Source organism: Prinia subflava, chromosome 17, assembly GCF_021018805.1.
Source record: "Prinia subflava isolate CZ2003 ecotype Zambia chromosome 17, Cam_Psub_1.2, whole genome shotgun sequence".
In the NCBI taxonomy this organism is placed as follows: Eukaryota; Metazoa; Chordata; class Aves; order Passeriformes; family Cisticolidae; genus Prinia; species Prinia subflava.
In genome coordinates this window covers 14527417-14553796 of record NC_086263.1, presented here as the reverse complement: position 1 = coordinate 14553796, position 26380 = coordinate 14527417, and the positions used below count along the sequence as shown (strand labels likewise).

At 52.6% G+C, this 26380-nt stretch overlaps 1 protein-coding gene across 2 annotated transcripts in view; it reads left to right on the top strand.

Annotated features, from left to right (window-relative positions):
- CACNA1H (calcium voltage-gated channel subunit alpha1 H) overlaps positions 1 to 26380 on the top strand; it is a 151408-nt gene that overhangs the window by 45490 nt on the left and 79538 nt on the right. For both annotated transcript variants that reach the window (XM_063414045.1, XM_063414046.1), the window contains exons 6-10: positions 2125 to 2284; positions 8499 to 8811; positions 19549 to 19641; positions 20677 to 21105; positions 21831 to 22185. In XM_063414045.1, the coding sequence (XP_063270115.1) occupies positions 2125 to 2284; positions 8499 to 8811; positions 19549 to 19641; positions 20677 to 21105; positions 21831 to 22185 (1350 nt within the window). The remainder of the gene's footprint in view (positions 1 to 2124; positions 2285 to 8498; positions 8812 to 19548; positions 19642 to 20676; positions 21106 to 21830; positions 22186 to 26380) is intronic.

Below are 26380 nucleotides of genomic sequence, written 5' to 3'. Positions count from 1 at the left end.
AAAGGTCATTTCCAAGAGGGATCTTGGGGCCCTGCTGGGTTTGTTTTCGCTCCTCAGCGATTTAAGGTCTCTCCGTGAGTTTGTGTTTGGGATTAGCAGCTCAGGAGCTTCCCTTGCAGCTGAAACCCCACGGGGGGTTTGCTCCACGGGAAACCAAACCGGGATCAGCCTCCACGGGAGGTTCAAGTGGCTCCTGAATCCATTTTCAAGTGGCTTCAGCTGCTTGGCTTCGAAATCCGATTTTAAACGTGAGGCACCACGCTGGAATAATTCCCTGCTGGAATCTGCCAGCTGCTGAGCAAGGTGCTCATTCCACAGCAATTCCATCCCTTCCCAACACAAATCCTCTGCCATCAAAATGCTGCAGCGTTGGATGGAAATCACAGGGATCCTGGAAAATAAATTTAAAAATGGGGATGTTTCCTGTTCTGCCCCACATCCCTGGATTCAGCACATCCAGGGATGGCAAAAAACCTCCCCCAGAAGGGGCTGAATTCCGGCCCCTACGAGGAAAATGGGAGGGAACAGATGGATTTTTACACCCAGGGAATTTCTCTCATCATTCCCAATTCCACGGGATTTTTTTTCTGGAAAACAGGGAAATAAAATCAGCAAGGTCCTTGGTTAAAAACAAGACCCCCCAAAAAAAGAGAGGGAGGCCAAAAGGGGCCCTGGAACCCTTTGGAGCTTCGTTTTCCTAACGAGGTTTTGTTGCCAGGGTTTTGGAGAGCACAACACGAAGTTTCCCTCTGGAATTTTGAGATCCAGGAAAGTTTCCCTCTGGAATTTGGAGATCCAGGGAAGTTTCCCTCTGGGATTTGGAGATCCAGGGAAGTTTCCCTCTGGGATTTGGGGCTCCAGGGAAGTTTTCCTCTGGAATTTGTGGCTCCAGGAAAGTTTCTCTCTGGGACTTAGGGCTCCAGGGAAGTTCCCCTCTGGAATTTGGAGACCCAGGGAAGTTTCCATCTGGGATTTGGAAATCCAGGGAAGTTTCCCTCTGGGATTTGGGGCTCCAGGGAAGTTTCCCTCTGGAATTTTGGGCTCCAGGGAAGTTTCTCTCTGGAATTTGGGGCTCCTGGAAAGTTTCCCTCTGGAATTTGGATGCTCTTTTCCCCGACATTCCAAGGAGAGCCCGGAGTGGCTGGGGAGCAGCTGGATTTGGTCTCTGGGATGTTGCCACCCAACAACCCCAAACACCAAAAGCAGCTGAGCAGAAAAAAATTATCTGGCACAAGGGAGAGGAATTTTACCCATTTTTGGAAAAAAAGGGAGGATATCAGTGAGAGAGGGGGGAAAAAAACCCAGGAAAATCCCAGCATCGTCTTTCCAGTGGGGATTGAGCGAGACTTTCCTTTTCCAAAGATGGATTTGCCAGGAAAATGTGGGATTGCTCCGAGGGGTGGCTGCACTGGGCAGGGCCAGGAGCTGGATTTGCTGATCCTGGTGTTCCCTTCCCACTCGGGGCATTCCGTGATTCTGTGGGAATGAACACCGGGAATTCCATCCCCCTTTTCCTGCAGCTCCAGAGGATGGAATTTGCTCCATCCCTCCCCTCGGGGTGGCCCTGGGACAGCAGGGACAGGGATGGGGGTGGCTGGAATTCTGGAATTCTGGAATTCTGGAATTCTGCCAGAGCCGAGGTCCAGCAAGGCTCTGGCTGCAGAGGTCATTATTCATCCCTAATTATTAATTAGCCGGGAATCCCTGGCTGCCGGGACCATGGCATTGGCTCCCTGGGATTTGGCTCCCTGGGATTTCCCCTGGCAAATCCACAGGGGGAGGTGCAGGAAGAGAACAATTTCTGGGATTCACAAGAGGAGCTTGCCACGTTTACAAATCCAGATTTTTACAATTTCTCTGGAGAACGAGGTTTCTCTGGGAGAAATTGTCTTGCAGCTCGTGTGTCCCTGAATCCACAGAAAACACCTGGAAATCCCATCCTCAGATCCACCCTCTGGAGATCCCTGTTTGTTCTCACTTCCCGCCAAGCCTTTGGTGTTTTCACCTCCCTCTCCAGCCTCAGGATTTGGGGGAAAACGCCAAATCCCGATTTTCCTGCCCTGGCTGCACATCCGAGGTGGGAATGGTGTTTTCCCCCATGCTCAGTGGTTTCCCCCTCCCCAGGTATGAGGATCCTGGTCACGCTGCTGCTGGACACTCTGCCCATGTTGGGCAACGTCCTCCTCCTCTGCTTCTTCGTCTTCTTCATCTTCGGCATCGTCGGGGTCCAGCTCTGGGCAGGGCTGCTGAGGAACAGGTGCTTCCTCGACAGGAATTTTGCCATGTGAGTACAGCAAAAGGAAAAATTCCCTGCCTTTCTCTTCCTTTTTTCTCCATCTTTCTCTTTCTTTTCCAGCAGGGAACTTTTCTGTCTCCTGCTGGAAAAACCCTGGCAGGGCTCTGGGTCCAACTGGGAACTTTTCGGCTGGGAAAAAAAATCCCGTTTAAAAAATTCCCATTTGTCAGCAATTCCCTGAGGGTTTGAGCAGCTCTTTTGTGTTTTCCTGCTGCACCTGAAGGGCGAGGATGGGAGTGGGCTGGATTAGCTCTGCATGAGGTCCCCGACTCCGGGAGTTGGAGGATTTAGAACAAATTCCCGGCTCTCCAAAGGGTTCAGGTCACCCAGCACACCCCAACCCCTGGCAGCTGCTGAAACCCAGAGATAAATCCTTGTCAGGGTTTTGAGATAAGAAACTGGATGTGAGCAGCATTAAAATCATTTGGACACAGAGTGTGGGACGGGCATCAGGGATGGGCAGGACCTGGAATCACGGAATTGTCAAGGCTGGAAAACACCTCCAGGATCCCCAACCCCAAACTGGGAGAGGCAGATTTTCCTTTGGGTTTTCCAGGCTGGGCACTGGTGTGGAGCAGCCCCCTTGATAAAAAACCTTCATCGCCCTGCTGAGCCTCACCTGGCAGCCCCCAGCCCTGCCCAAGGCCCAGCAGATCAATTTAAGCCCAGCCCAGGCTCTTAGGCCTGGTTTGGGCTGTGCTGCTGCTGTCTTTGCTCCTGGTGCTTTTGGCCCCCTGAGCTCCCTGGATAAATCCTGGATCCGGCTCTGTGGGAAACAGGTTTGTAGAGAACTTTCCAAGCTCTTAATGCCTTAAAGGAAATCATCTAAAATTACCCCTTGTAGGTCCTGCACCTTTCATAATATTATTTTTCTAAAGTATTTAGTCTTCTTTACAAGACCATCCTTTAAAACTTGTTCCTAGTTCCATTTCTCTCTTAACAACATCTATCCTGTTCTATGGCATCTCTAAGTCAACATTTCTTATCTCGATGTTTACAAACAAATGTGAACCTTCTATGGAGCTTTAAAAATCCTCTACAAATCCATTTCCCATCCTTTGGACCCCGCTGGGCTCCGGTGGGATTGTGGAGCTGCTGGATCGTGGGATGCTGCTGGAGCTGGGATGGCTCCTGGCTCATCCCAGGATTTGGGGTTCCCCTTCCCGGGGTGAGGACACACCTGAGCGCCCCCAGCATGAAAAACAGGAGAAAAGGGGGATTTGTCTGTGAAAAATCCTTCCGAAGGCTCCTGTCAGAGATGTCAGCGGCTCCGAGGGGAGGAAATGCCCGAGCCCAGCTCTCAGGGCAGCTCCGGCTCCGCCCGCGGAGATGGAGCCTGTAATTACATCCCTGGGTAATCACCGGCTGCCCGCGCTCGGATTGCCTGCAGACAGGCAGGGATCATCCCCCAGGTCCTGCTCCTGCCTCTCAGCGCTCACTCCTGGCGTTTCCACCTCCCTCTCCTCTGTCCGGCTCTGGTGGATTTTGCCCATCCCAGCAGAGCAGCAAATCCATCACCCTGGGATTCCGCCCCACATCCCCACGCTCCCAACCCTCTCCTGCACCCCCAGCTGGAAAATTCCTCACCGAGCCCCCCTCCCCGCTGAGAGGGACCCCCGAACTGCCCGGCCCGGCCCGAACCGCGCTGCCCCAGCCCCGCTGGCTCCCGGAGCCGCCTTTGGAGCGGGGAAGCGCTGGCTGAGCACGGACAGTCCCCAGCGGTCACCGCAGGGCCACCAGCGGCACCGAGGGGCTCGCAGGGTTCTGCGATCCGGGCTGGCTCCTCCTCGGGGGAGGCAGGGGAAGGTTTTGGGATGAGAAGGGCTTTGGCTGGGATCCTCCCTCTGGGATGGGTTCTGCCACCCCCCAGCAACGGGGAAAGGTGAATTTGGGGGCTCTGCCCAGCTCATGTGGTTTATTGTGGTTGAAGTTGCTGAATTCCAGAGGAGTTTAGAGAATTTGGGGTGCCCATGGGGCAGGAATATTCCAGCTTCCAGCTCAGTGCTAGTGGGAGAAATGTGGAGTTCTCTGTGCCCTCACCCCCAGTGCTGCTGGGTTGGGCTCTTGGCATTAATTTTAGACCTGAGAAACCCAGCAATGATCCAGTCCCTGCATTCCCTGCTGTCCCAGGTTTCTTGGAGCTTGATGGGGAAGTTTTAGGGAATCCAGATGGAGCTATTCCCTTTTTTTTTCTTCCATTTTTTCCCATTTTTCCTTTTTTTTTTTTTTTTTTTTTTCCTTCTTTTACATATCATTTCTGACTCATTCTCTCAGCCCAGGCATGGTCAGGGCATGGCTCACCCCCACAGTGGTTGTTAACACGCCAGCAGCAAATTATAATGGGAAAAAAAAAAAACCAAAAAAGGCATGGAATGACCTGGAAAACTCTTCAAGATTCCATCTTCCTGCTGTTGGATGGATCATGGAATCCTGGAATGGGCTGGGTTGGAAAGGACCTTAAGGATTCTCATTCCACCCCCTTCCACCTTCCCCTACCCCAGGCTGCTCTGACACATCCAGGGCTGGGAAATCCACACTTCCTCAGGTCACAGAGGAATTCCAGCCCCTCAGGAGGTTGGGGCATGGCTGGGCAGCCAGGCTGGGGCTGAGCCCTGCCTCGATTCCCTTCACAGCCCTGGAGAGAGGGGAAAACCTGAATTATTGGAGGGTCTCCCCTTGGCGCTGCTGCCAAACCCTCCCGGCTGAACCCAAAACTGCCTCAAACAGAGGATCTGGACAAAATCCAGAGGCCAGCAAGGTGGGGTCCTAACCCCGAATTTTTTGGATGAAAGGAGGTGTAAGTGAGCTCCCAAAGAGCTGCTTCAAATCCAGCTTTGCCCTGCCGTGTTCTGCCCTTCCTGCGCCTTCAGCTTTTCCAGAGGCATCAGATGGAAGGAGTGACTTTGATTTTTGCCATCATTCTTCTCTCCCCATGGAAACCTTTTCTTTTCCATCCCCCTTGAAAGTTGGCAGCTCCGAGTAAAGCAACTATTTTTAAGTTGAGCTGAATTGTGAGAGAAATTGGGGGACTTTTTGGAGGTGCATTGGGAATTTCTGCTTTTCTCTCTGTGTGTCTCAGAGCTGTGCTCTTACAGGGCTGCAACGAGGTTATTTAAGGATTTCAGTCGGGATTCTGGAGGGATTGCTGGCTTGTTGCAGGAGTGGGTTGGGAATGGGATCTCTGCTCGTTGGGACATAGGAGAATCTCTCCCTCCTCGCCCAAAGTGATCCCTCAAAACCTGGGATTTCATGGAATAGCAGGGCCAGGATGGGCTGTGAGTGAGATCCTGGCACGGGGAGCTGCAGCGGGAATTCCCCAAGGATTTTTTGGTGGGACGGAGGAAGGTTTGGTGCGAGCCAGCAGCTCCTGGGTGACACCTCCACGATGTTTTTCTCCCCCTCCGGCTCCTTCCCACCCTCCCGAGCCTTTTCCGGTGGGGATGAAGGAATTGGGCTCCTCCTCCTCCTCCCCCGGGGCTGCCCCGTGTGCGCTGGGATGCGCAGCAGCATCTCCCAGGCCGGGAGCCTTCCAAGAACTCCGTGCCAGGGAAAAACAGGAGCGGGGAGGGAGCTGTGGAGTTCTTCGTGTCCCTCCGTGTTCCAGCTCTGTGTGAGTTTTCAGTTTTGATTAACTCCGCGTTGCTCTGCTGGGGGAGGCTCGGGCAGCCCGGGGTTTGTCCGGGGGGTGTCCAATTGCTCCTCCCGGCATTGCTGGGCGGGATTCGCTGGGAGAGCGGGGATTCATCCCGAGATCCGAGCTCCTGCCACCTCCTCCCTCTCCCCCTCTGCTCCCCGGGCTGGGGCAGGGCTCAGCTGTGCTCCAGGGCTGGGATGGGTGCAGGGGTGTCGAGATTTTGGCACCTCTCCATTGAAGGCTGGAGGCTGGGTAAATGTAAAATCAAAGCCATTTTGCATGGCCAAACCAGTCCCACGAAGGCAAAGCCATCAGAGGCTGCAGCAGTTTGCAGCAGCCTTCTGTGATAAAGTCCAAGCAGAAGCAGCAGCAGAGGCAGCAGCGCTGTCCCCTGAGCTGCACCAGCAGCGTCCATCGCTGTAGGACATCAGCAAAAGACTCCAAATATTTCAGAAGGCAAAAGGCATAAAAACCCCTTGAATTGTCGAATTTTATCAGGTGTTCCCATACAGACTTGACACGGTTGGTGAACTGACGCCTCCCCAGTCCCATGGGTCAAGCTAGAGAAATGGCCAAAATGTTTTTTTCTCTGAGAAGCAGAAAGGCAAACACCACCTGGAGAAGGATTGTTTTGGGAAAGCAGGGTTGTTTTGCCAAGATTGTTTGGGGGAGAAGCTTTCCTAAGAAACTTTTCCCTTGGGAGAGGAGTCAGCAGCTACCAGCAGTCTCAAATCTCTAAGGCCCAAAGATATCAGACCCACAGGCATCGGTGTTCCTGTGACTCCTGTGTGTGTGTGTTCTCACAGCAGTGCATTTTTATTCTAATTTCAGCCAATCAGGCTCAAACACGAATTTTCTTACAGTAGTGTTGGACCTATCCTAAGCTAATTTTTTTTTTTCGTTCCCCTGCTCGGATTTTCCCTCCCCAGCCACCAAACTCCTGCTCCTGCGGGTGCTTCGTGCCCAGATCCTCTCTGTGCAGTTCCTCGGGCCCCAGCCCGGGCTCTGCATCCTCAGGCAGCCGCTCTCCATCCCAAAACTTCCCAAAACTTCCCAAATGGACCCTCCTGGGATGCTCTGAGCCTCCCGAGCTGCGCGGGGCTCGTTCCGTGGGATGGGCATTGATCCTGCAGTTCTGGAATTTTGGGAGTTTAGGAGCTCAAGTCGCTCCTCAGGTGTCTCCTCGCTTCTTTTCCCGATTCCCCAGCTCTTCCTGCATCTTGGTGTGTTTTAATCCCCTTTTTAATCCTCCCTGTGCCTGGCCCTGCTGGGTGGTGTCTGATTTTTTCCCCAGCGCTGCTGCTGCAGCTCCCTGCCCGTTCTCCAGCCTGTTTCATATGGAAATTTCCTCCCAGGGAAGCCAGCTGGTGGGAGGGCAAGGAAAAGGCTCGGGGAGATAAAACATCTTCCAGGTTTTTCTGGAACGCGAGGCTCGGGAGCAGCGGGGTGATGGCCACAGCTCGGTCTGGGGCTGTGCGAGGAGGGGCGGCTGAGCACAGATCGCTCCCAGCCAGCAATTCCCAATTCCCAGGGATGCCTCTCCCGTTCCTGAAGGAACCCTCCACACCCACCTCGGGTGATTGGATGATGGGACAGAGCCACGCTCCCCGGGGAAGGCGCCGAGGGCTGATTTCCCCTCAGCTCTGCCCTGCGGCAATTGTTCTCTCCTTCAGGAGCAGCCGCGGAGCCGCTCCTGCCTGGCTCCAGGGTTTCGGGGAGCAATTCCAAGCAATTGTGTGGAATAACACTTGTTAAAGCCAAATCTCTTCACCAGACAGGGACGTTCAGAGGGAGATAAAAATAGAGCTGTCCTGGCTGGAAGAATTACCTGGTTATCTTCTGCCCGCATCTCCCCTAATGCTTGCGTTATCTGCGGGTGATTGTGGAGCAGCTGAGATCCCTGGAGCTGGGAAAAAAGGGGATAAAGTTGGCTCTGGAGCAATGCAGCTCCTGGGCTGGAGCCCTGAGCGCTGCAGGCTCTCACTGACAGCCCGGGAAGTGCCAGATCTGGGACACAGCTCTGGAAAAAAGCAGCTCCTGGCCTGCTGCAATCCCAGCGTTTCCTTACCCAGGCTGGGACACGGCCATCAGCTTTATCCAAGCCAATTCCATCAGAAATGCAGGAAGCAGCGTGGTTTTCCCATTAACGTGGGCTCTTCCCTTTTTTTTTTTTTGTGGAAGAGCAGAGGGAATGGGAGATGGGCTCTGGCTGGGTCTGTCCTGGTGGGAGCTCAGCCCCATCCTCAGGGGCAAATTTACTGGGAAGCTGCTCTGCCACCAGAAGAGTTCTCTTCAAATCCTCCCAGAGAGCCCAAAAGCTCCCTGCATTTGGGGAAGAGCCTGATCTTGCTGGGATTTTCTCCCCATCCCCTCTCATTTCATGCTTTCACCTGCTTTGATTGTTTGGGGTAACTCCAACTGATCATCACCGGGGCCTCACAGGATTTGATTCCAGGGGTTGGAATTTTGACTGGGATAGCACCCAGCACCTTTTCCTGCTGCTAAAATCAGGGATGAACCTTTTTTTTTCCCTTCCTCTCATCCTTTCCCTTCTTCCCCTTGCTCCAGGACGTACAACCTGACCTTCCTCCACCCCTACTACCGTCCGGACGAGGCGGAGGAGAACCCCTTCATCTGCTCCTCGCACCGTGAGAACGGCATGCAGAGGTGCTCCAACATTCCCAGCAGGAAGGAGTCCAAGGTGGAGTGTACCCTGAGCATGGACTCCTACAGCCCCGGCCTGGGCAGCCCCGAGCCCAGCAGGAACTCCTGCATCAACTGGAACCAGTACTACAACGTCTGCATGGCCGGGGACGTCAACCCCCACAACGGGGCCATCAACTTCGACAACATCGGCTATGCCTGGATTGCTATTTTTCAGGTAGGAGTCTCCCAAAAATGGGTTTTTTTCCTGTTTTTCTTGGAGGTTTTTTGGTTGTTTTGTGGGGTTTTTTTGTCTTGGTTTCCTGGTTTTTCCCGGTTTGGGGTTTGTCGTTTTGTTTTGCCCAGGAAGGTTTTGGTGAATGCGGCAGAGGAGGGAGGAATTCGAGTGAAACTGCAAATCAAGAAATGGGGAATAAATGAATCAGCCAGTAAATGGTGCAAAAGAACGTTGGGAGAGAAGAAACTTTTCTTCTGAAATAACTTTAAAAGAGGGGAAAGAACTTCTTGAGGCAGCAGAACTCACGGCAAGTTCCACCTCTGCAAATCAAAAAAATCCCAGGGATTTTTGGGAGCAGAGTCTTTATTGTTGGAGCACCAGGAAACTGAAAGTGGTGCTGAGGTTTTTAGACAAGATTTCCTAATTCTGATTTCCCAATCCCAATTTCCCCATTGGGAAAATGCCTTGGAATTAGTGAGGAAGAGAGGAGCTGCTGGATAAAGGGAAGAGGGAATTCTCCTTGTCCTGCTCTTTGACGGATCTGAGGGACGTTCCCAGGAGATCCCACCCGGTTCCTTCAGGCAGGGAAAGGACTTTGAGGAGGAGCAGGAGCTTCTCCAGAGGGGTCCTGCTGCCTCTTCCCTTCCCGAGCCCTTTCCCAGGCTGCAGATTTTTGTTCCATCTCCGCATTTGATCCTTAAAAGGCTCAGTTTAACTGCAGGAAGGACCCCCAGCCCCAGGAGAGGTTTCAGCTGATCCCTTTGGGCAGAACAATGTCTGGCACAGTCGGATCCCGTGTCCTCAGATGGTTCTGGCAGCTGCCAAGAGGTCGATGATTTCCTCTTAGCGCTGCTCAGGCCATCCAAAGGCTCCAGAGGATTTCCAGCCAAAAATCTCCTCTCCTGTGTTTATTCCTGTTGGAAGTCGGGGCTCATCTTTTAGGAGCTGGGAGTGATTTAATTCCAGGGAAAGAGGCAGCAAGGTGCTGGCTCAGCCTGGGAGTGGGAAGAGGAAATGATCAGGGCAGCAGGTGAGGCCCTAAATCCAAACAATTGCTGGAAGCACGGAACACCGAGCACATAAATCCATGGAATCGTGCTCTCATCCCTCTTAATAGCTGGGGCTGGCAGCACCAGGTCAGCAGTTGGATGAGGGCTCTGAGTAAGCGGTGCACAAGGTCCAGCTGATGGATTTAGGAACCCGGGAGCTTCCCTGGGGATCGATGTTGAATTACTGGGATGAGACGGGGCCGAGCCATTATTCTGCAGGATAATGAATCCGTGGCACTTCGCAGGAGTTGTGAGGTGGAGAGAGCCCCGAGGGGCTGGCAGAGCTCCAGTGGGAGCCACGGCAAGCTCAGGCAGCTGCTGGACACAGCTTCCCTCGGAATTCATCCCAAAAGAGCCGGGAACCTTGGGAATCTGGGACAGAGGGAGCTCCGGGGTGACCTTCCAGGACCTGCCAGGAAAGAGGGGAGAGACTGTAGGGAAAGGTCTGGAGTGGGGGACAAGGGGGGAACAGCTTCCACTGCCAGAGGGCAGGGATGGGGGGATAATGGGGAGGAATGGGGCACGGTGAGGCCTGAGGCTGTCCCACCCCTGGCAGTGCCCAGGGCAGAGTTTGTCCCATCCTGGCAGTGTCCAAGGCAGAGTTTGTCCCATCCCTGGAGGTGTCCAAGGCAGAGTTTGTCCCATCCCTGGAATTGTCCAAGGCAGAGTTTGTCCCATCCCTGGATGTGTCCAAGGCAGAGTTTGTCCCATCCCTGGAGGTGTCCAAGGCAGAGTTTGTCCCATCCCTGGATGTGTTCAAGGCAGAGTTTGTCCCATCCCTGGCAGTGTCCAAGGCAGAGTTTGTCCCATCCCTGGATGTGTTCAAGGCAGAGTTTGTCCCATCCCTGGCAGTGCCCAGGGCAGAGTTTGTCCCATCCCTGGATGTGTTCAAGGCAGAGTTTGTCCCATCCCTGGCAGTGCCCAAGGCCGGGCTGGAGCAGCCTGGGGTGGTGGATGTGTCCCTGCCTGCAGCAGGGGTGGGACTGGATGGGCTTTAAGGTCCTTTCCAACCCAGCCCATCCCAGGATCCCGAGGTCTGGTGGGGTTTAGGAGCTGTCAGAAGGGAGGGGGATGAAATCTCCACAGGGGAGATCCAGGAGGAACTTTGCAGGTGCAGGTAGTGCCCAGGAGTTCCCAAGGGCACAGTCTGGTACCACAAATAAACCAAATCAAAAGCAGAAAAATCAGAGTTTGCAGAAAAGTCTGAAGATTTCCATCCCAGAACATCCAGCAAACCCAGGGATGGGTGGGCTCTTCCAGCTGCCAGAACTGAGATTTTAAAACACATTTCTTTCCATGGGAGTGACCCTGAACTTCCCAGAGCCGGGACAGGTGGCAGCAGGAAAACAGGGAAATGTTATCAACCTTCCAAGGAGGAGTCAGAGACAGGAGAACCTGGTGCAAATAAAAAAAAATAATTTAAAAATAATCAAGGGAATGGCTGCATCCCTGAGTGCTGTAAAGGATGATAATTCCTTATGTAATCCTGAAAATGATTCATGTTTTGCTTCCCCTCATTTGTTGTGCAAGAGGCTAATTCGTGTCTGTATCTGTTACAAAGGCACGTTCGGTGGCAAATTAGGTGAACTAATTAGCTTATTACAGACTAAATGAAAGGAGATGGAACCTAAATTAACTGTGAGGTTTGGCATGATACGAAGATCCCTTTATTGCACATGAATTCCAGCCCCAACAATCCGAGCAGTAATTACAGGTATTGTTGTCACACGGCAGATGATGAATTACCCACCTCGACAAAGTCCAATTTAATTGGAATTAAAGTCCCAGTGGAGCAACCAAAACCTTCCCACCTCCCTGCCCGGCAGCCTCGGGGTGGCCAGGCCTGAGGGCAGAAATCCTGCTAAAATAAAAAAGGATTGGGAAGCTGAGCTGGAGGGATTTGGGATGAAAAGCTCTTTAGCTGCTTTGCAAAGCAGAGAAACTTGGAGTGCAGAATTTCACACGGGGTTTGTAGGAGAGCCAGGCCTGCACTCACACTTTACTCCAGGGGTGATGCTCGTGGCAAATCTGGAGGAAAAAGCAATCCCAGGCGGATCCAAGAGGAATCTCAGGTTCTCCCTCTGGCCCCAGCCCTGCCCAGGGGTGCTGTAAATCCCTGGGCTGCTTTCTGCTGCACCCTCTGCTCTCCCACTTCCAGGGAAAAATCTGCAGGGAAATCCTGCAGATTTTGGGGAAGAGCCAAAAACCTGGAGCAGAAGGAGAAGGTCTGAGGTTTCCAGCTGTGCCCAAAGTAATTTCAGGGCTGTGTTTTCAGGAGCTGTCACACTCTGTGCTTGTGTTTTCAGCGTTCGTTGAGCAGAGAAATTTGGGATTTGGGACCTGAAGGACTTTTTTTTTCTTTCCTCCAAAGCCTTTAAATTAGAGATCTGTGTCAACAACGCTTCTCTGTGCTGAATTTGGCAAGAAAAGAGTTTGGAGCTTTTCATTCCCACTGCTTGGAGATGATGCTTTGTCACTCAACTCGAATCTGTTTTGGATCACCGAAAATATTTCCCTGGAAATGACGGGGTTGGAGCTCTGTTGCTGTTGCTTTTTTTAATTTGGTCAGCCAAATAAACAGCACTTGCTGCATTTGAAGAGCTCTCAGGCTGAATACCCCAGCTAAAAATACCCAGCCCTTTTCAGGCAGCTCGGAGCGTGCTTGCAAGAGGGTTTGGAAAATCTTTGGTTTGAAGGTTGGGAGGAATTGTTGGTTTGAAGGTTGGGAGGAATTGTTGGTTTGAAGGTTGGGAGGAATTGTTGGTTTGAAGGTTGGGAGGAATTGTCTCTGTAGGACAGGGCACAGAGGCCACCCCGATGCCAGGAGTGGTCCCACAGCCTCTGGGGGTGTTGGATGGAGTAAAAACCTCCTGTGGGGTGAAGTTTGGACTTCCAAACCTCTGGAGTTTTTGGGAGAGTTTCATCCAGCCTCAGTCGTGGATTCTTGTGTCTGGAGGAGGAAGAGGGGTCCTGCACAGGCCCCAAACTGGAGCCCAGCCAGGAGGGCAAAAAGCTGCTGGTTTTGAGGAATATCAAAGATGGATCCAAGGGAATGGCTGGAGCTGTGTCAGGCCAGGTTTAGGCTGGGTTTTAGGGAAAGGTTCCTCCCCCAGAGGGTGCTGGGCACTGGAGCAGCTCCGCAGGGAATGGGCACGGCCCCGAGGCTGCTCCAGGAGAGTTTGGGCACTGCTCCCAGGGGTGCCCAGGGTGGGATTGTTGGGGTGTCAGGGCTGAACTCTGCTCCTTCCAGCTCAGGGTGTTCCACAAGTCCATAATTCCCCCAGGGAAATCTGACTTTGCTTTGACTGCCCCAGATCTGCTCTGTGACCTCTCCCCTGAGCCAAAGGTGCGGCTGCCCCATCCCGATTCCCCAGCCTGATCCTCCTGGATCTGCTCTGGAATGAGCTGTCAAATCCCCTCAGCTGGAAGCAAAGATCTCAGCCTGGCTTTGCCTCCCTTTCCCTCATGGCAAACCCTTCATCTCCTACAAATCTGGGATTTGTGGGGCTCCCTGTGCCCACGGTGCTGCAGGTGAGCAGATAAATCCCCTCCCTTTGCCAAGGATCCTTGGCACAAACCGTGGAGGCTCTTCAGTGGGATAATGGTAATTATTATATTGTTATTAATGATAATTATTAATTATTAATAATAATTATTATTATCATTATCCCAGCAAATCAAACCTCGGGAATATGGGCTGGGATTTGTTGGAGCAATAGCTGAGTAAAATCAGGGAGGTTTTTGCTGTCGGGTGGGGGCCTTGTTCAGTGTGGAACAACAACAGCTCACCTTCCCTTTGGAGCCAAACTGGGATTTGGGCTGGATTTGATCCCACAGCTACAATTCCATGAGGTTTTGGGCGACAAACAACAGCATCAGTGACGTGCCTGGCTTCACCCCACATTTTATTTCCCATTTTCCTTCTCAAAATCCACCGGGAACTGCCAGCACTGCCCAGGGATCGCATCTGTGGGAACAGATTGGACAGGTCAGGAGCCCAGGACATGGAAAGAAGCACAATTTCCCTTTTTTCCCCATCATTTAGGGCCACTTTTCAGAGCAGATCCCTGCTCTGCAAGGCTCAGTTTATAAGGAAATTACAAAACCAAGCAAGGCCTCGAAGTGAAAGGAAAAGCATCTGTTCAAAGGATGTTACTCAATGTAATAAACCTGTTTTTCTGGCCACAGAGGTTCCTTAACGAGATGTTTCGGGAGGAAATAATTAAAATTGTGACGTTGGCTTCAAAAATAGGGACTTGATTATCTGCCAAGCTCGCTCTGCCTGTGGAATATTCCCTGGAAAATTTGCTGGGCAGTGCTGGGGAGCCAAATCCACATCGCCCAAGAGGGTGGAATTCAGATAAGAGGCTTTCAGAAATGGAGGCTGAAGGCCTCATAAAACTTCCTGGGGCCATCAGGGTAATTAATAGCCCTCACAATTTATAGCACTGGATCCCATCTTGATAAGTTTGATGAAAATAAAATCTCAGAAAGCCTCGCAGCAGGGCCAGGGGAACGAGGAGATAAAAAGTAAATGACCCCAAACGCTCACGGCCATCCTCAGAGTTGCTGTTGGGTTCGGCATTATTGATTTGGATGCAGATAATTCCCATTTTTTTTCCCCCCAAAGGACTCAATTTAGGCCGAAGGAGAAGTGGCTGAGCTCAAATTAGAGATGTCAGTCAAAGATGAAGACTTCAAATGTGGGTTTCTCTGGATTTCCAGAGCCAGGCGCTGAGCTCAGCCAGCAGCTGCACTCCTGGAACCAGAAGGAATTTCTGGTTGCCAGAGCTGTATTTTATCAGGATTTTAACGAGGGAGAGATGCTGATTTTGGGGAGGCTGTCACTCCAAACGGAGCTCGTTCAAGTAAATCAGAGCAGGGAGATTTTGCCATGAGACAGCTCCGGGCTGGAGCTCTGTGTTCTCTGCTTTGGGTTCTCCCCAGCCTGGCTTTTCCAGCTTTTCCAGCTTTTCCAGCCCTCCCTCCCTGGCTGGTGGCACCTCGAGGTGGGTTTGGAGCTGCAGCTCTGGCACCAGCCCTTGGTGCTTCCTGGCAGCCAGGAATTCAGGAATTCAGCCCTTGACTGATCGAAGTTGGAGTTTAAATGAGGTTTTCTCCCCTGGATGATTCTTTTTGCTCTTTGTTATCTGACGCCGAAGCAGAAAAAAAAAAAAAAAAAAAACCGAGTCCTGCTCTCAAGCAGCCAAGAACTTGCAGGAATTTTGGCAGAGCTCAAAGAAAAGAGGGTTTATGATGAAAACTTCTGGACACAATAAAAGAAATAGCTCTGTGCAACCCCCGAAGTGACCCCAGAAAAGGCAATGTAAACCTGCTGCCTCCCTGGGAGCGCTGAGGAGGTCTGAGTTAATTGCCAGCATCTTTAATCTCCATTTCCCTCGTGATTTTCACTCTGCAGCTTTAGATTGACTCTGATTAGCTTGCCTGGAAGATCTGATTCTGTCCCCAATTACTCTCCTATAAATCAGACGAGCATCTTTATTACAGCTGATGAAATTACTGTGGCATGAGCAGAGCAGGGGGATCAGAATCAGCGAAGACCTAAAAAGATTAAATCTGATTGGGTTTTGTCCACTCTCATCCTGCTCCTGTGAGCGAGGTGCTCGGGGAGTGCTCAAGCCGAGGATCAGTGAAATCAAAACCTGTCTGTGTGCTCACCTGAGGGAGTCTTCTGTTAAATTCTCGCAGTGAGGGGAGAGAGAATTGGACAAAACCTGAGAGATTTACTGGTGTTAATAGGAGAGAAATGATTTATCCCAACCCTGGGGAAGGGGTGAAGGGCTGGAGGAGCAGGGAAGGACCTGAGCATCACCCAGGAGTTCTCCTGGCGAGGCAGAAATCTTTTCCTCTGCCCCGTGTGTGGAGCAGGAGCAGCACCTCCAGCACCACCCTGCCAATCTTCTTCATTGAATCTCACAGCCCTGGCCCTGCAGCTGCTGATTTTCCTGTGCCTTGCACGTCTTTCCCATCACGGCAGAATTAGGAGCGAGTCCTCGCCCTCTTATCTCGCTGATAAGTAATTGTGGGCTGCGTTGGTGGGAGGCTTTGAAGGGAGCCTCTGGAGAGGCTCTTTAATGGGGCTCTGTGTGAACAACCGGGGCTTGAGCGGGGTTTAATTACTGGGAAGGGATTGCCGAGGTTGGGAAGCACCAGGAGGGTGCTCCAGGGCTTTGGGAGACATCGCTGGAGGGGCAGTTAAGTGGATTAATCAGAGTGGGAATTAAGGGAGGAGAAAGTCCTTTCTCCTCGGTGGAACAAGCAAAGCAGGGCTGAGAAAATATCCCGGCTTTTCCCTCTGAGTCCAGGGAATCCCGCAGGGGTTTGGGCTGGGAAAAACCCCTCCAGTTTGGGCAGGGACACCTCCCACCCCCCCCAGGCTGCTCCAAGCGCATCCAAGCTGGCCTGGAGTGATGCCTTGGGAGGGCTGAGCTGGAACAGAGACTGGGCAGAGCTGGAGAATAAAGCAGAGATTTATTGAAAGGCCTTTAGGATACACCTCGGGCAGGACAAGAGCCTGGCCAGGGCTGCACCCAAGGTGGACCCAAAATGGGCACAAAATGGACTCAAAATGGACCCAAAATGGATGCCCAGTCATGAGATCTCACATTTTTATAAATTTTGGTCCATTTGCATATTGGGGTTTAATTGTCCAATTACAGCTTCAGGTTGTGAGGTCCCATCCTTCTTGTTTTCCTTTTTCGGCCACCCTTGTTTGTACTTTTGGGCTGAAAGTTGTCCTTGGTGTGCAGCAGGAACAGGATTTGTTTTGTGTCCCTGCTGTGTGCAGAGCTGAGTGACCCTGAGTGTGAGCTCAGAGCTGCACCCTGGGCAGCACAGGGAGTGAAATACATGAAAGTTAAAATTTAAGGCTTCAGGAACCCTTCCAGGGATGGGGCAGCCCCGAGCTCAGCGCTCTGAGAGCGGGTGGGATCAAAGCGCAGCAAACCCCGTGCAGGTGCCTTTGTTTGGGCTCCAAGCCCGGTTTAAGGCTTTAGTTGGGGTTTATAAAGCAGCTCTTGGCAGCTCCTGCTGCTCTGGCTCCCATTTGGGCCGTGCTGGGGATGTGCAGGGAGCTGTTGGATGAGGCAGGAATGACCTCGGGATGTCCTTGGCAGCGGCTGCAGTGGGGCAGGGATGGAGCGCAGCCCCTGCAGGTGGCTCTGCCTGTGCTGTCCTGCATTTCCCCAGAGCTCCGGGACTGAAAACGCCTCCGCATGTCTGGGAGCCGCCCCTCTTCCAGGAGCATCCTGGCAGCCCAGGAATCCTCCCCTGGGAGGCCGGGAATGAATCCCCCAACCCAGGAGAAACCCCAGCGGGCTCTTTGTCCCTCCTGCATCCCTCTGCTTTAGAAGCGAGCAGTAAATAACACAAATCCAAATCACACCTGGAATATTCGGGGAGCTGGGGGAGCGTTTGCACCCTCCAGAGGAGGAATGAGGGGGTGTTGATTGATTCTTGTGGGAAGTGCTGCCTCTCATGCAACAAAAATATCCCTCCAAGGCTTGGTTGGCCACCAGTGTTGGCTCAGAAGTCCTCAGGTGACTCCTTTTTTTTGTTCTCTGTGTTTAAAGGATTTAATCCATTGAATTTGAGGATTTCCAGCTAAATCCAAATCCAGTGTAGAGGTGCCTCATGTATTTTTGGGGTCCCCTGGGCTGGTTTTTCACCCCTCAGTGGGAACGGCTGGAGAACCTCGTGTGCATCCAGGGAGAAACTGGACAGCAGCGAGGAAATAATTCCTGGGTGAGAGGCAGAGGTTTGGTGTCACCTTGTGTCACCTCCTGACGTGACCCTACAGCACAGAGCCCTCCCAGAGCAGGGAGCTGCCCCAAAAGGACTTTGCTCTCTGTCAGTGTGCTCAGGGAGAGGCAGGAAAGGGCAGGAGGGGTTTGATTGCTCACTGTTCCTCACGGATGAACACCCCGGGCAGCTTAACCCCTTCCCACCCCCTGGGAATCACAGCACCACGGGGAAAAATGGGGATAAAACCAGCCAGGGATTGATCTCTGGGATTAATGATGAGTGAAGAATTCTCTGGGGTTTGTTAAACCCGCTTGTGGCAGGACAAGGGGCAGTGGTTTTAAGCTGGCAGAGGGCAGGGTTAGGTGGGATTTTGGGGAGAAATTCTTCCCTGTGAGGGTGGGGAGAGGCTGGGATGAAATTCCCAGAGAAGCTGTGGCTGCCCCTGGATCCCTGGAAGTGTCCAAGGCCAGGTTAGGTGGAATTTAGAGCAACCTGGGACAGTGGGAGCTGTCCCTGCCCATGAGAATGGATGGGCTTTGAGGTCCTTTCCAACCACTCTGGAATTCCGGGAAGCAAAGCTTTGCCGATCAGCGAGGGTGGCATGTGGAGGAACAGCTGATGGATGTGAGGAGGAGCGGGAGAGGTGGGAGCAGTTTGTAAAACGTGTCAGACCTGATTCCTGCCAGCCTTCAACAACCCCGACACGGGGAAACAGCTGCAGAGACAAATTTCCCGAATTATCTCCTCCCTGGCAGATGAGGTTGGTTGGTTTTAGCTGCGCTGCCTCCTCACTCAGTGGGGGTGAACCTGCACACGGGAAGGAGCTCGGAGAACTCGCTGGGAAAACATCAGCATTCCGAATTTAGGGTGAGAAATCCCAGACAGGCAGCGCTTCCCTTCCCCTGCTCCGTGGGTTCTGGGTTGTGTGAATGTGTGGTCACGTCCTGAAGATCCACATCCAGGAGATTCCCTCTGTTCCTTGAGTAAAAAAAAACCCAGGGAATTCATGGATTCACGCCTGAGTTCCCTGCAGGGTTTTATTCAGGAGCCAGGGGTTTGTGGGTCAGGTTTTGGGGGCACAGCAGGCAGAAAATCCCCTGAGCCCTCTCTTCCCACAGCAATTCCTTCCTTGCAAACGTGGTTTAAATCAGGAATGGTGCCACTGAAACTGGGGGCAGGAGCAGCCGGGGGGTTTGTGGGGGGCGCCACCGGGAGGGAGTTCAGACAGGAGCTGGGATTCTGATGGAAATTGGAATACCAGGATGGAATTTCAGCCCTAGTAGCAAGCCAGCACTGGAAGTTTGGGGTGCTTTATCTAAATAAAAAGTGTAAATTACGTGGCAGAGCTCGCTTTGCTCTGCACACAGCCTGGGTGGTGTTAATTAAACCCTCAGCTGCTTTTTTTAGTGGAAGGAAGGCTGAGAAAACGAGCCTTAAATCAAGTCTACATTTAATTAAAGCCTCTCTTCCATTCAGATGCTCTCCCACTACGATAGTGCTGGTGCAGTTGGAATGCTGAGCCAGGAGGAATTCAGAGGGAAATTGGGTTTGCAGAAACAAAATGAAGTTAAAAATGTGGGAATTTTCTGGGTTGCATTACAAAACCAGCAGCTTTAGGTAAAACCCCAGATCTCTACAGGGAAAGGAGGGGGTTTTAGGGTTATAATCCCTCCTTGGAATCTCTTTGCCTCAGAGCCAGAGTTTCAGGTGGTTTATTTGAATGTTTCAGGGGTTTAATTGTACCAGATTCCTGCAGCCCTTTGGCCACACATTGCTCCTCTCCCAAACCAGCTGGGAACAGAGCTCTGGATGGACCCCAAGGGTTTCTGTGGAGTGATGGGTACCTGGCACTGTGGGAAAATCGATATTTAATAACTTTTTGGTGACTTTTGTCCTCACACTCTGTTTCTGTGACTCCCTGCAGGTGATAACCCTGGAAGGATGGGTGGACATCATGTATTACGTGATGGATGCACACTCTTTTTACAATTTTATATATTTTATATTGCTCATCATAGTAAGTATGACTTGGCAGGTGCTGCTTTTCCTTGTCCTTGGGGGGTGAAGTTGTTCCCTGGTTTTTTCCACTGGGAAGAGCCAGGCAGGATTCAGAATTCAGGGGTTTCCTCTCACTCTTGGTCTTTTCACCTGGATGTGTCTGTGCCAAAAAAAGTCCAAACTTTTCCTCCTTTAACCTCCTCAATGTGCCTCATTTCTTTGGAGAGTCCCGGTGACAGCACATTTGGGGGGCAGACCCTGGGATTTGGCAGCATTTGGAAATCCTGGGAATTCTGAGAGTGGCAGCGAGGAGCTCCCCTCGCTCCATGCAACCCCTGCCTGCTGGAATTCCAGAAACTGAGAATTTGGGGGTTTAGTATTTAGTAATGCATGTGAGTCAGGATGGAGGATGTTGGGCATTGTCTGAGTCCTTCTTCTCCACCTTCTTCCCTCTCCACCTTCTTCCCTCTCCACCTTCTTCCCTCTCCACCTTCTTCCCTCTCCACCTTCTTCCCTCTCCACCTTCTTCCCTCTCCACCTTCTTCCCTCTCCACCTTCTTCCCTCTCCACCTTCTTCCCTCTCCACCTTCTTCCCTCTCCACCTTCTTCCCTCTCCACCTTCTTCCCTCTCCACCTTCTTCCCTCTCCACCGTCTTCCCTCTCCACCGTCTTCCCTCTCCACCTTCTTCCCTCTCCACCACCTTCTCCACGGGTTTGGGTGGTTTTCTGTAATTGGGTGAAAAAGGTCTGCATTGCTGGCCTTGGATGGTCATTATGGGGTCAAAAATCTAAATAATATAGGTGTCACCACATTATTGGGTAATTAGCACTTAAACAACCTTGGGAAGAGTCAGATGTGCTCCATTTTACCTCGTTTCTCTAACTTGTTTGTTAGAGCTCATGCCTTGTGAGTCTGTAAATAGATAAGAAATAATAAATATCCAAGTCCGGACTCAAAACCCGCATTTCCTGTGTATTAATCCCGACCTTGGCAAGGAAAAAAAAGAAACCAGACCTTAACACCTGCTGAGTCCTGTCGCTGTTTCCTGCCCAGGTGGGCTCCTTCTTCATGATCAACCTGTGCCTGGTGGTGATCGCCACGCAGTTCTCGGAGACCAAGCAGCGGGAGAACCAGCTGATGCAGGAGCAGCGCGCGCGCTACCTGTCCAACGACAGCACCATCGCCAGCTTCTCGGAGCCGGGCAGCTGCTACGAGGAGCTGCTCAAGTACATCTGCCACATCTTCAGGAAGGTGAAGAGGAGAACCATCCGCCTCTACAACAACTGGCAGAGCAAACGCCGCAAAAAGGTCAACCCCAACAGCGGCGGCGGCGGGCAGGGCCCGCGCGGCAGGAGGAGGATCACGTCCATCCACCACCTGATCCACCACCACCACCACCACCACCACCACCACTACCACATCAGCAACGGGAGCCCGCGGGGGCCCCGCGCCAACCCCGAGATCTGCCAGCTGGAGCTGCAGGTGATGGCGGGAGCCTGGGGGAGAGGGTGGGACAACAGCGGCTTTTCCAAACGCTGCTTGTGGTGTGGAAGGTGTTACAGCAGTCATGGGCGGCTGAGCCACGCCTAAAGCTGCCAGCACAGCTTAGAGGCAAGCCTGAGGCTGAGTTAGTTCTGGTTACAATGCATTATACTTTATTTCTTTTTATAATGCATTGTGTAGTTCTCTTTGCTGAGCATCTTAATACACAACAACCAACCAGCATCATACACAGCATCTTTACCATCACCTCCAGCCTGCCAGAACCGCTGTCATCACCATGTTATGGCCATTACTGTCCAATGAGTTAGTCTGTTACAGATTAAGCTTAAAGTTGTTTTTCTGTTTTCTTGAAGCGGAAAATTCTTAGGCTTTTTTTCTAGTTGCTACATCGATGTGTTTGTTTGCCTGTGGTACCTTCTGCTTTTCTTAAGACTTATTTCTGCTTGCTAAAAACATCTTCTTGTGGTCAACACCTCCTTTGCTCCAGCCATAAAACCTTCTTCCTTAAGCTTGACTTAACCTTTGCCTTCTTAGTTGTCCAGTAACAACTGGCTCAGCAATTCTTAATTTAGAAATCTTTTATTCTTCTCTATCAAAACCTGCTTCCACCTCCATTCCTCTCTCAGGTCCCACACTCAGAGAGCCTTCTGCTACACACACTCACCTGTAAAACTCCCCTGTCACGCTCCCATCTTTCCCAGCAGGTGCTGAAGCCCGGCCAGCAGCTGATGCTTCCCCCTCCCGCCTCTCCCGGGCCGCAGGGCCCCGCCGCTCCCCGCGCCGACGCCGGCGCCGTGCACAGCATCTACCACGCCGACTGCCACGTGGAGGGACCCCCCGGCGCCTGCAGGGCCACCAGTGCCACCAAAGTGCCAGCCCAGCCCGGCCACGGCAGCATGAACTACCCCACCATCCTGCCCTCCCCCGGCGGCAGGGCCGGCCCCGCGCCGCTGGGCAAAGGGAAGAGGAACGGGAATTCTCCGGTGGCCGTGGTGAACAGCCCGGGGAGCCTGGGGCTGGATTCCTACGGGAAGCTGCAGCAGCTGGTGGGAGAACACGGTAAGGGCTGGAGGGGGCTGTGACCAGGAGGTCGTTCTTCCCTTGTGCTTGGCATTGGTGAGGCCACACCTGGAGTGCTGTGTCCAGTTCTGGGACCTCAGTTCAGGATGGACACTGAGTGCTGTGTCCAGTGTGTCCCCTCAGTTCAGGATGGACATTGAGTGCTGTGTCCAGCTCTGTCCCTCAGTTCAGGATGGACATTGAGTGCTGTGTCCAGTTCTGGGACCTCAGTTCAGGATGGACATTGAGTGCTGTGTCCAGCTCTGTCCCTCAGTTCAGGATGGACACTGAGTGCTGTGTCCAGCTCTGTCCCTCAGTTCAGGATGGACATTGAGTGCTGTGTCCAGCTGTGTCCCCTCAGTTCAGGATGGACATTGAGTGCTGTGTCCAGTTCTGGGACCTCAGTTCAGGATGGACATTGAGTGCTGTGTCCAGCTGTGTCCCCTCAGTTCAGGATGGACACTGAGTGCTGTGTCCAGCTGTGTCCCCTCAGTTCAGGATGGACATTGAGACCCTTGAGCACATCCAGAGGAAGAGCTTGGAGCACAAACCCTGTGAGGAAGGGCTGAGGGAGCTGGGATTGTTTAGCCTGGAGAAAAGGAGGCTCAGGGGTGATCTCATCACTACAACTCCCTGGAAGGTGGCTGTGCTCAGGTGGGGTTGGTCTCTTTCTCCAGGCAGCACCGACAGAATGAGGGGACACATTCTCAAGCTGGGCCAAGGGAAATATAGGCTGGATATTAAAATACTTTTTTTCCAGAAAGGGTAATGAAGTGTTGGAATGGCCTGCCTGGGGAGGTGGTGGAGTCACCATCCCTGGATGTGTTTATGAAAATCCTGGATGTGCCATGGTTTAGTTGGGGTTAGGCTGGATGATCTTGGAGGTCTCTTCCAACCTAATGATTCCGTGTGAGGGTTTGGTGTTTTTTTTGTTGTTGTTGTTGTTTTTTTGTTGTTGGTTTGTTTTGTTTTGTTTAGGATAGCTGGGAGAAGGGTAAATGGCTCTGGAGTTGAGGTTTTAATGAGGTACTGAGGGTTGGGATCGTTGTGAGTGTGCTGGAGCCAGAGGTGGGACAGGAAAACCCTCGGATTTACAATCATGGATGGTGCAGGCCACTGCTGGAGGCCCCTTTGCTGTGGTTACAGAATCAGGATTGAGCTCTCGTGTGCTCTGTGATATCCTGGAGGTGCTCCCGCTCTCCCCACCCAAACCCAGAGCTCTGCAGCCCCTGGGATTCAGGGATTCTCACCTCCAGTGAGCGCAGGAGCTGCAGCTCCAGCAGAGAACCCCCAGGGGCTGGAGATGCTGCCTTGAAAAGGATGAGCAGGTGCAATCTGCAGGAGAAACACAAGATAAGGCAAACTCAGACGTTCAGAACAGGCAGGCACTGAAAAAACCCGAACCAGACACTTCCAGTTCTGCTCTGATGGGCCCTGGAGCCTCTGAATTTCATTTTGGCAAGGAGGAGCAGCAGGTTCAGCGCTCAGAGGACGCGTGGAGGGCAGGACAGGAGCAGAGCTGCGCATCCCAGGCTTTTCCTGCCTGCAGGAGAAACGTGGGGCTGAGTTTTCCTGCAGATTTGGGGCTCCATCCAATCTGGGCAGCATTTTGGGGAACTGCTGAGTGCCTGTGCCCCATCCTCTCTGCACAGACACAGCCAGCCCGGCACAGTCAGTGAGGTTTTATCTCCCCTCACATATAAATCACCCACTGGAGCAGTGATTACACGCAACACTTGGATTTTATATTTTATAAAATGTTTTTCCAGCCCTCGTGGCTGGAGCTAAAAAGCTGCAAAATACTCTTAAGCCCTCCGACAGTGAAAAGTCACAAAGATCCAGCTTCTATTTTTTAATCTCTTTAAGCCAAACTCATCATTTGGTTTTCTCAATGCCTGTGTTTTCCCAAAACTGTTTATTTGCGTCTGCATGGACACAAATATTTACCCTGGTGATGGATGTGCTGAAAAAAAAATACCAAGCCTGGCTTGGGGGGGTTCACAGGAAAGGCTGCTTGACAGAGAGGTTGGGTAAATTGCCTTTGTTAATTTTTGTTGTTTTTAAGGACCACACAAAAGGGTAAAAGTGGATTGTTTATAGAAACTGCCTCGGGCAGACGCTTCCGAACTCTCGGGAGCTTGGCACGGGGGGCAAGGTTACTGCCAACAGCTCTGTTGTTCAGCAAGGACTTCATATAAATCACTGCTTTCATCCTGAGCTGCGCAAATTAATGAAGGTTTTTAGGAGAATGCGTTTTTACCTTGAGATAAAAAAGCCAGGCTCTGCAGAAGGCTGGAATGGGGAAAGAAAGCAGGAGAGCTGTTGAAGTCAGAGTTTGGATCCTCCTGCTTGCTGCTGGGGTCCTTTTTAGGAGAAGAAAGGCCCAAATCCCAGTCCCAACTGTGACATCCCCGAGCCAATTCAGTGATTGAGGAGCTTTTCCCGTAGCCTGGGGTGGTTCTTTGAAAGCTGGGATTAGATTGAGTTGTCATTAATAATGCAATTACACTGTCCTCTTTCCACAGAGGGATTTCAGCCCAGAGGATGCCAAAACGCTTTAAACAAATCTCCTGGAATTGTTTTGTCTCTTCCAGAAGTGTGCTCACAGCTGGGAAGGGCGGGAAGGCGGGGAGAGGCTGCTCATCCATCCCGAGGGAAACGGGCTGGGGACGGATTCGGGGCAGACCTGGGGACCCTGGGACTGCCCGGCTTTTCCTTTCCATGGATTTGACTCTTTCCAGGCCCTTCTTCCCACTCAGCCACTCCTGAGGGAGTGGCTCCACAGGGCTGGTTCAGTTCTGCACAGGGAGTGCTGGCCGTGACCTCCAGGAGTGCTGGCCGTGACCTCCAGGGGTGCTGGCCGTGACCTCCAGGAGTTCTGGATGTGACCTCCAGGGGTGCTGGCCGTGACCTGCAGGAGTGCTGGCCGTGACCTCCAGGGGTGCTGGCCGTGACCTCCAGGAGTGCTGGCCGTGACCTCCAGGAGTGCTGGCCGTGACCTGCAGGAGTTCTGGATGTGACCTCCAGGGGTGCTGGCCGTGACCTCCAGGAGTTCTGGATGTGACCTCCAGGAGTTCTGGATGTGACCTCCAGGAGTGCTGGCCGTGACCTCCAGGAGTTCTGGATGTGACCTCCAGGGGTGCTGGATGTGACCTCCAGGAGTTCTGGATGTGACCTCCAGGGGTGCTGGCCGTGACCTCCAGGAGTTCTGGATGTGACCTCCAGGAGTGCTGGATGTGACCTCCAGGAGTGCTGGATGTGACCTCCAGGAGTTCTGGATGTGACCTCCAGGAGTGCTGGATGTGACCTCCAGGAGTGCTGGATGTGACCTCCAGGAGGGCTGGATGTGACCTCCAGGAGGGCTGGCCGTGACCTCCAGGGGTGCTGGCCGTGACCTCCAGGAGTTCTGGATGTGACCTCCAGGCTCTGGGATCATCTTTAAGTGCCAGGGTGGAGCTCTGCCAGGCACAGCCCCCAGTTCCCATTTCTCCAATCCCTAAAACTCAGCAAAGATTCACGAGGGAGAATCCTGAGCTCTCCCAACCCTCCCTCAGCCTTTTTGGGGGGCAAACAAAGACCCTTTAATTCTCTCCCTCCTCTCCCAAGTCGACAAACAGAGCGAGCTGAGCACAACACTCGTGCAAGGAGAGCAGAGAAGTGATAATTGAGAGCTTTAAGGAACATGAACAGCCCAGGCTCTCCCAGCCCCAGCTGCCGGCGGGGTTGGTGTCTGCTGGGAAGGATGCAGCGGTGGGAGAGAGCGTTCTCCTGCCTCTTTTGTTGTGGGTTTGAAGAGCTCCGAGTACAGCCTGTTCCCCGTGTTCCCGTGCCCTGCAACGCTGGAGGTTATTTTAGCAGGCAGCCAAGGAGACTCTGGTATTTTGAAGACATCTGCGGCGCCAGGGCTTCTCATATCACTTTTAACACTTTGATAGCACTGAAAGCCATCTGGCAACCCCCTCCCTGTGCTGGGCTGGGCTCAGCCTTCCCCCCGCGGCTCAGGAACAGCGTGCAAGGGGCAGAATGTCCCAAATCCTGGCCGTGGCTTTGAGGCAGTGCCCAGGAGCCAGCCCCGTCCTCCAAGGCCCTTCTGATATCCGTGTGACACATTTTAGGCAAGGAAAACGTGTTTAGGCTCCTGCCACATCCCGGTTTTCCGGCGCAGGGATGCCTTGGCTTGGTTTGGCGCCGTGGC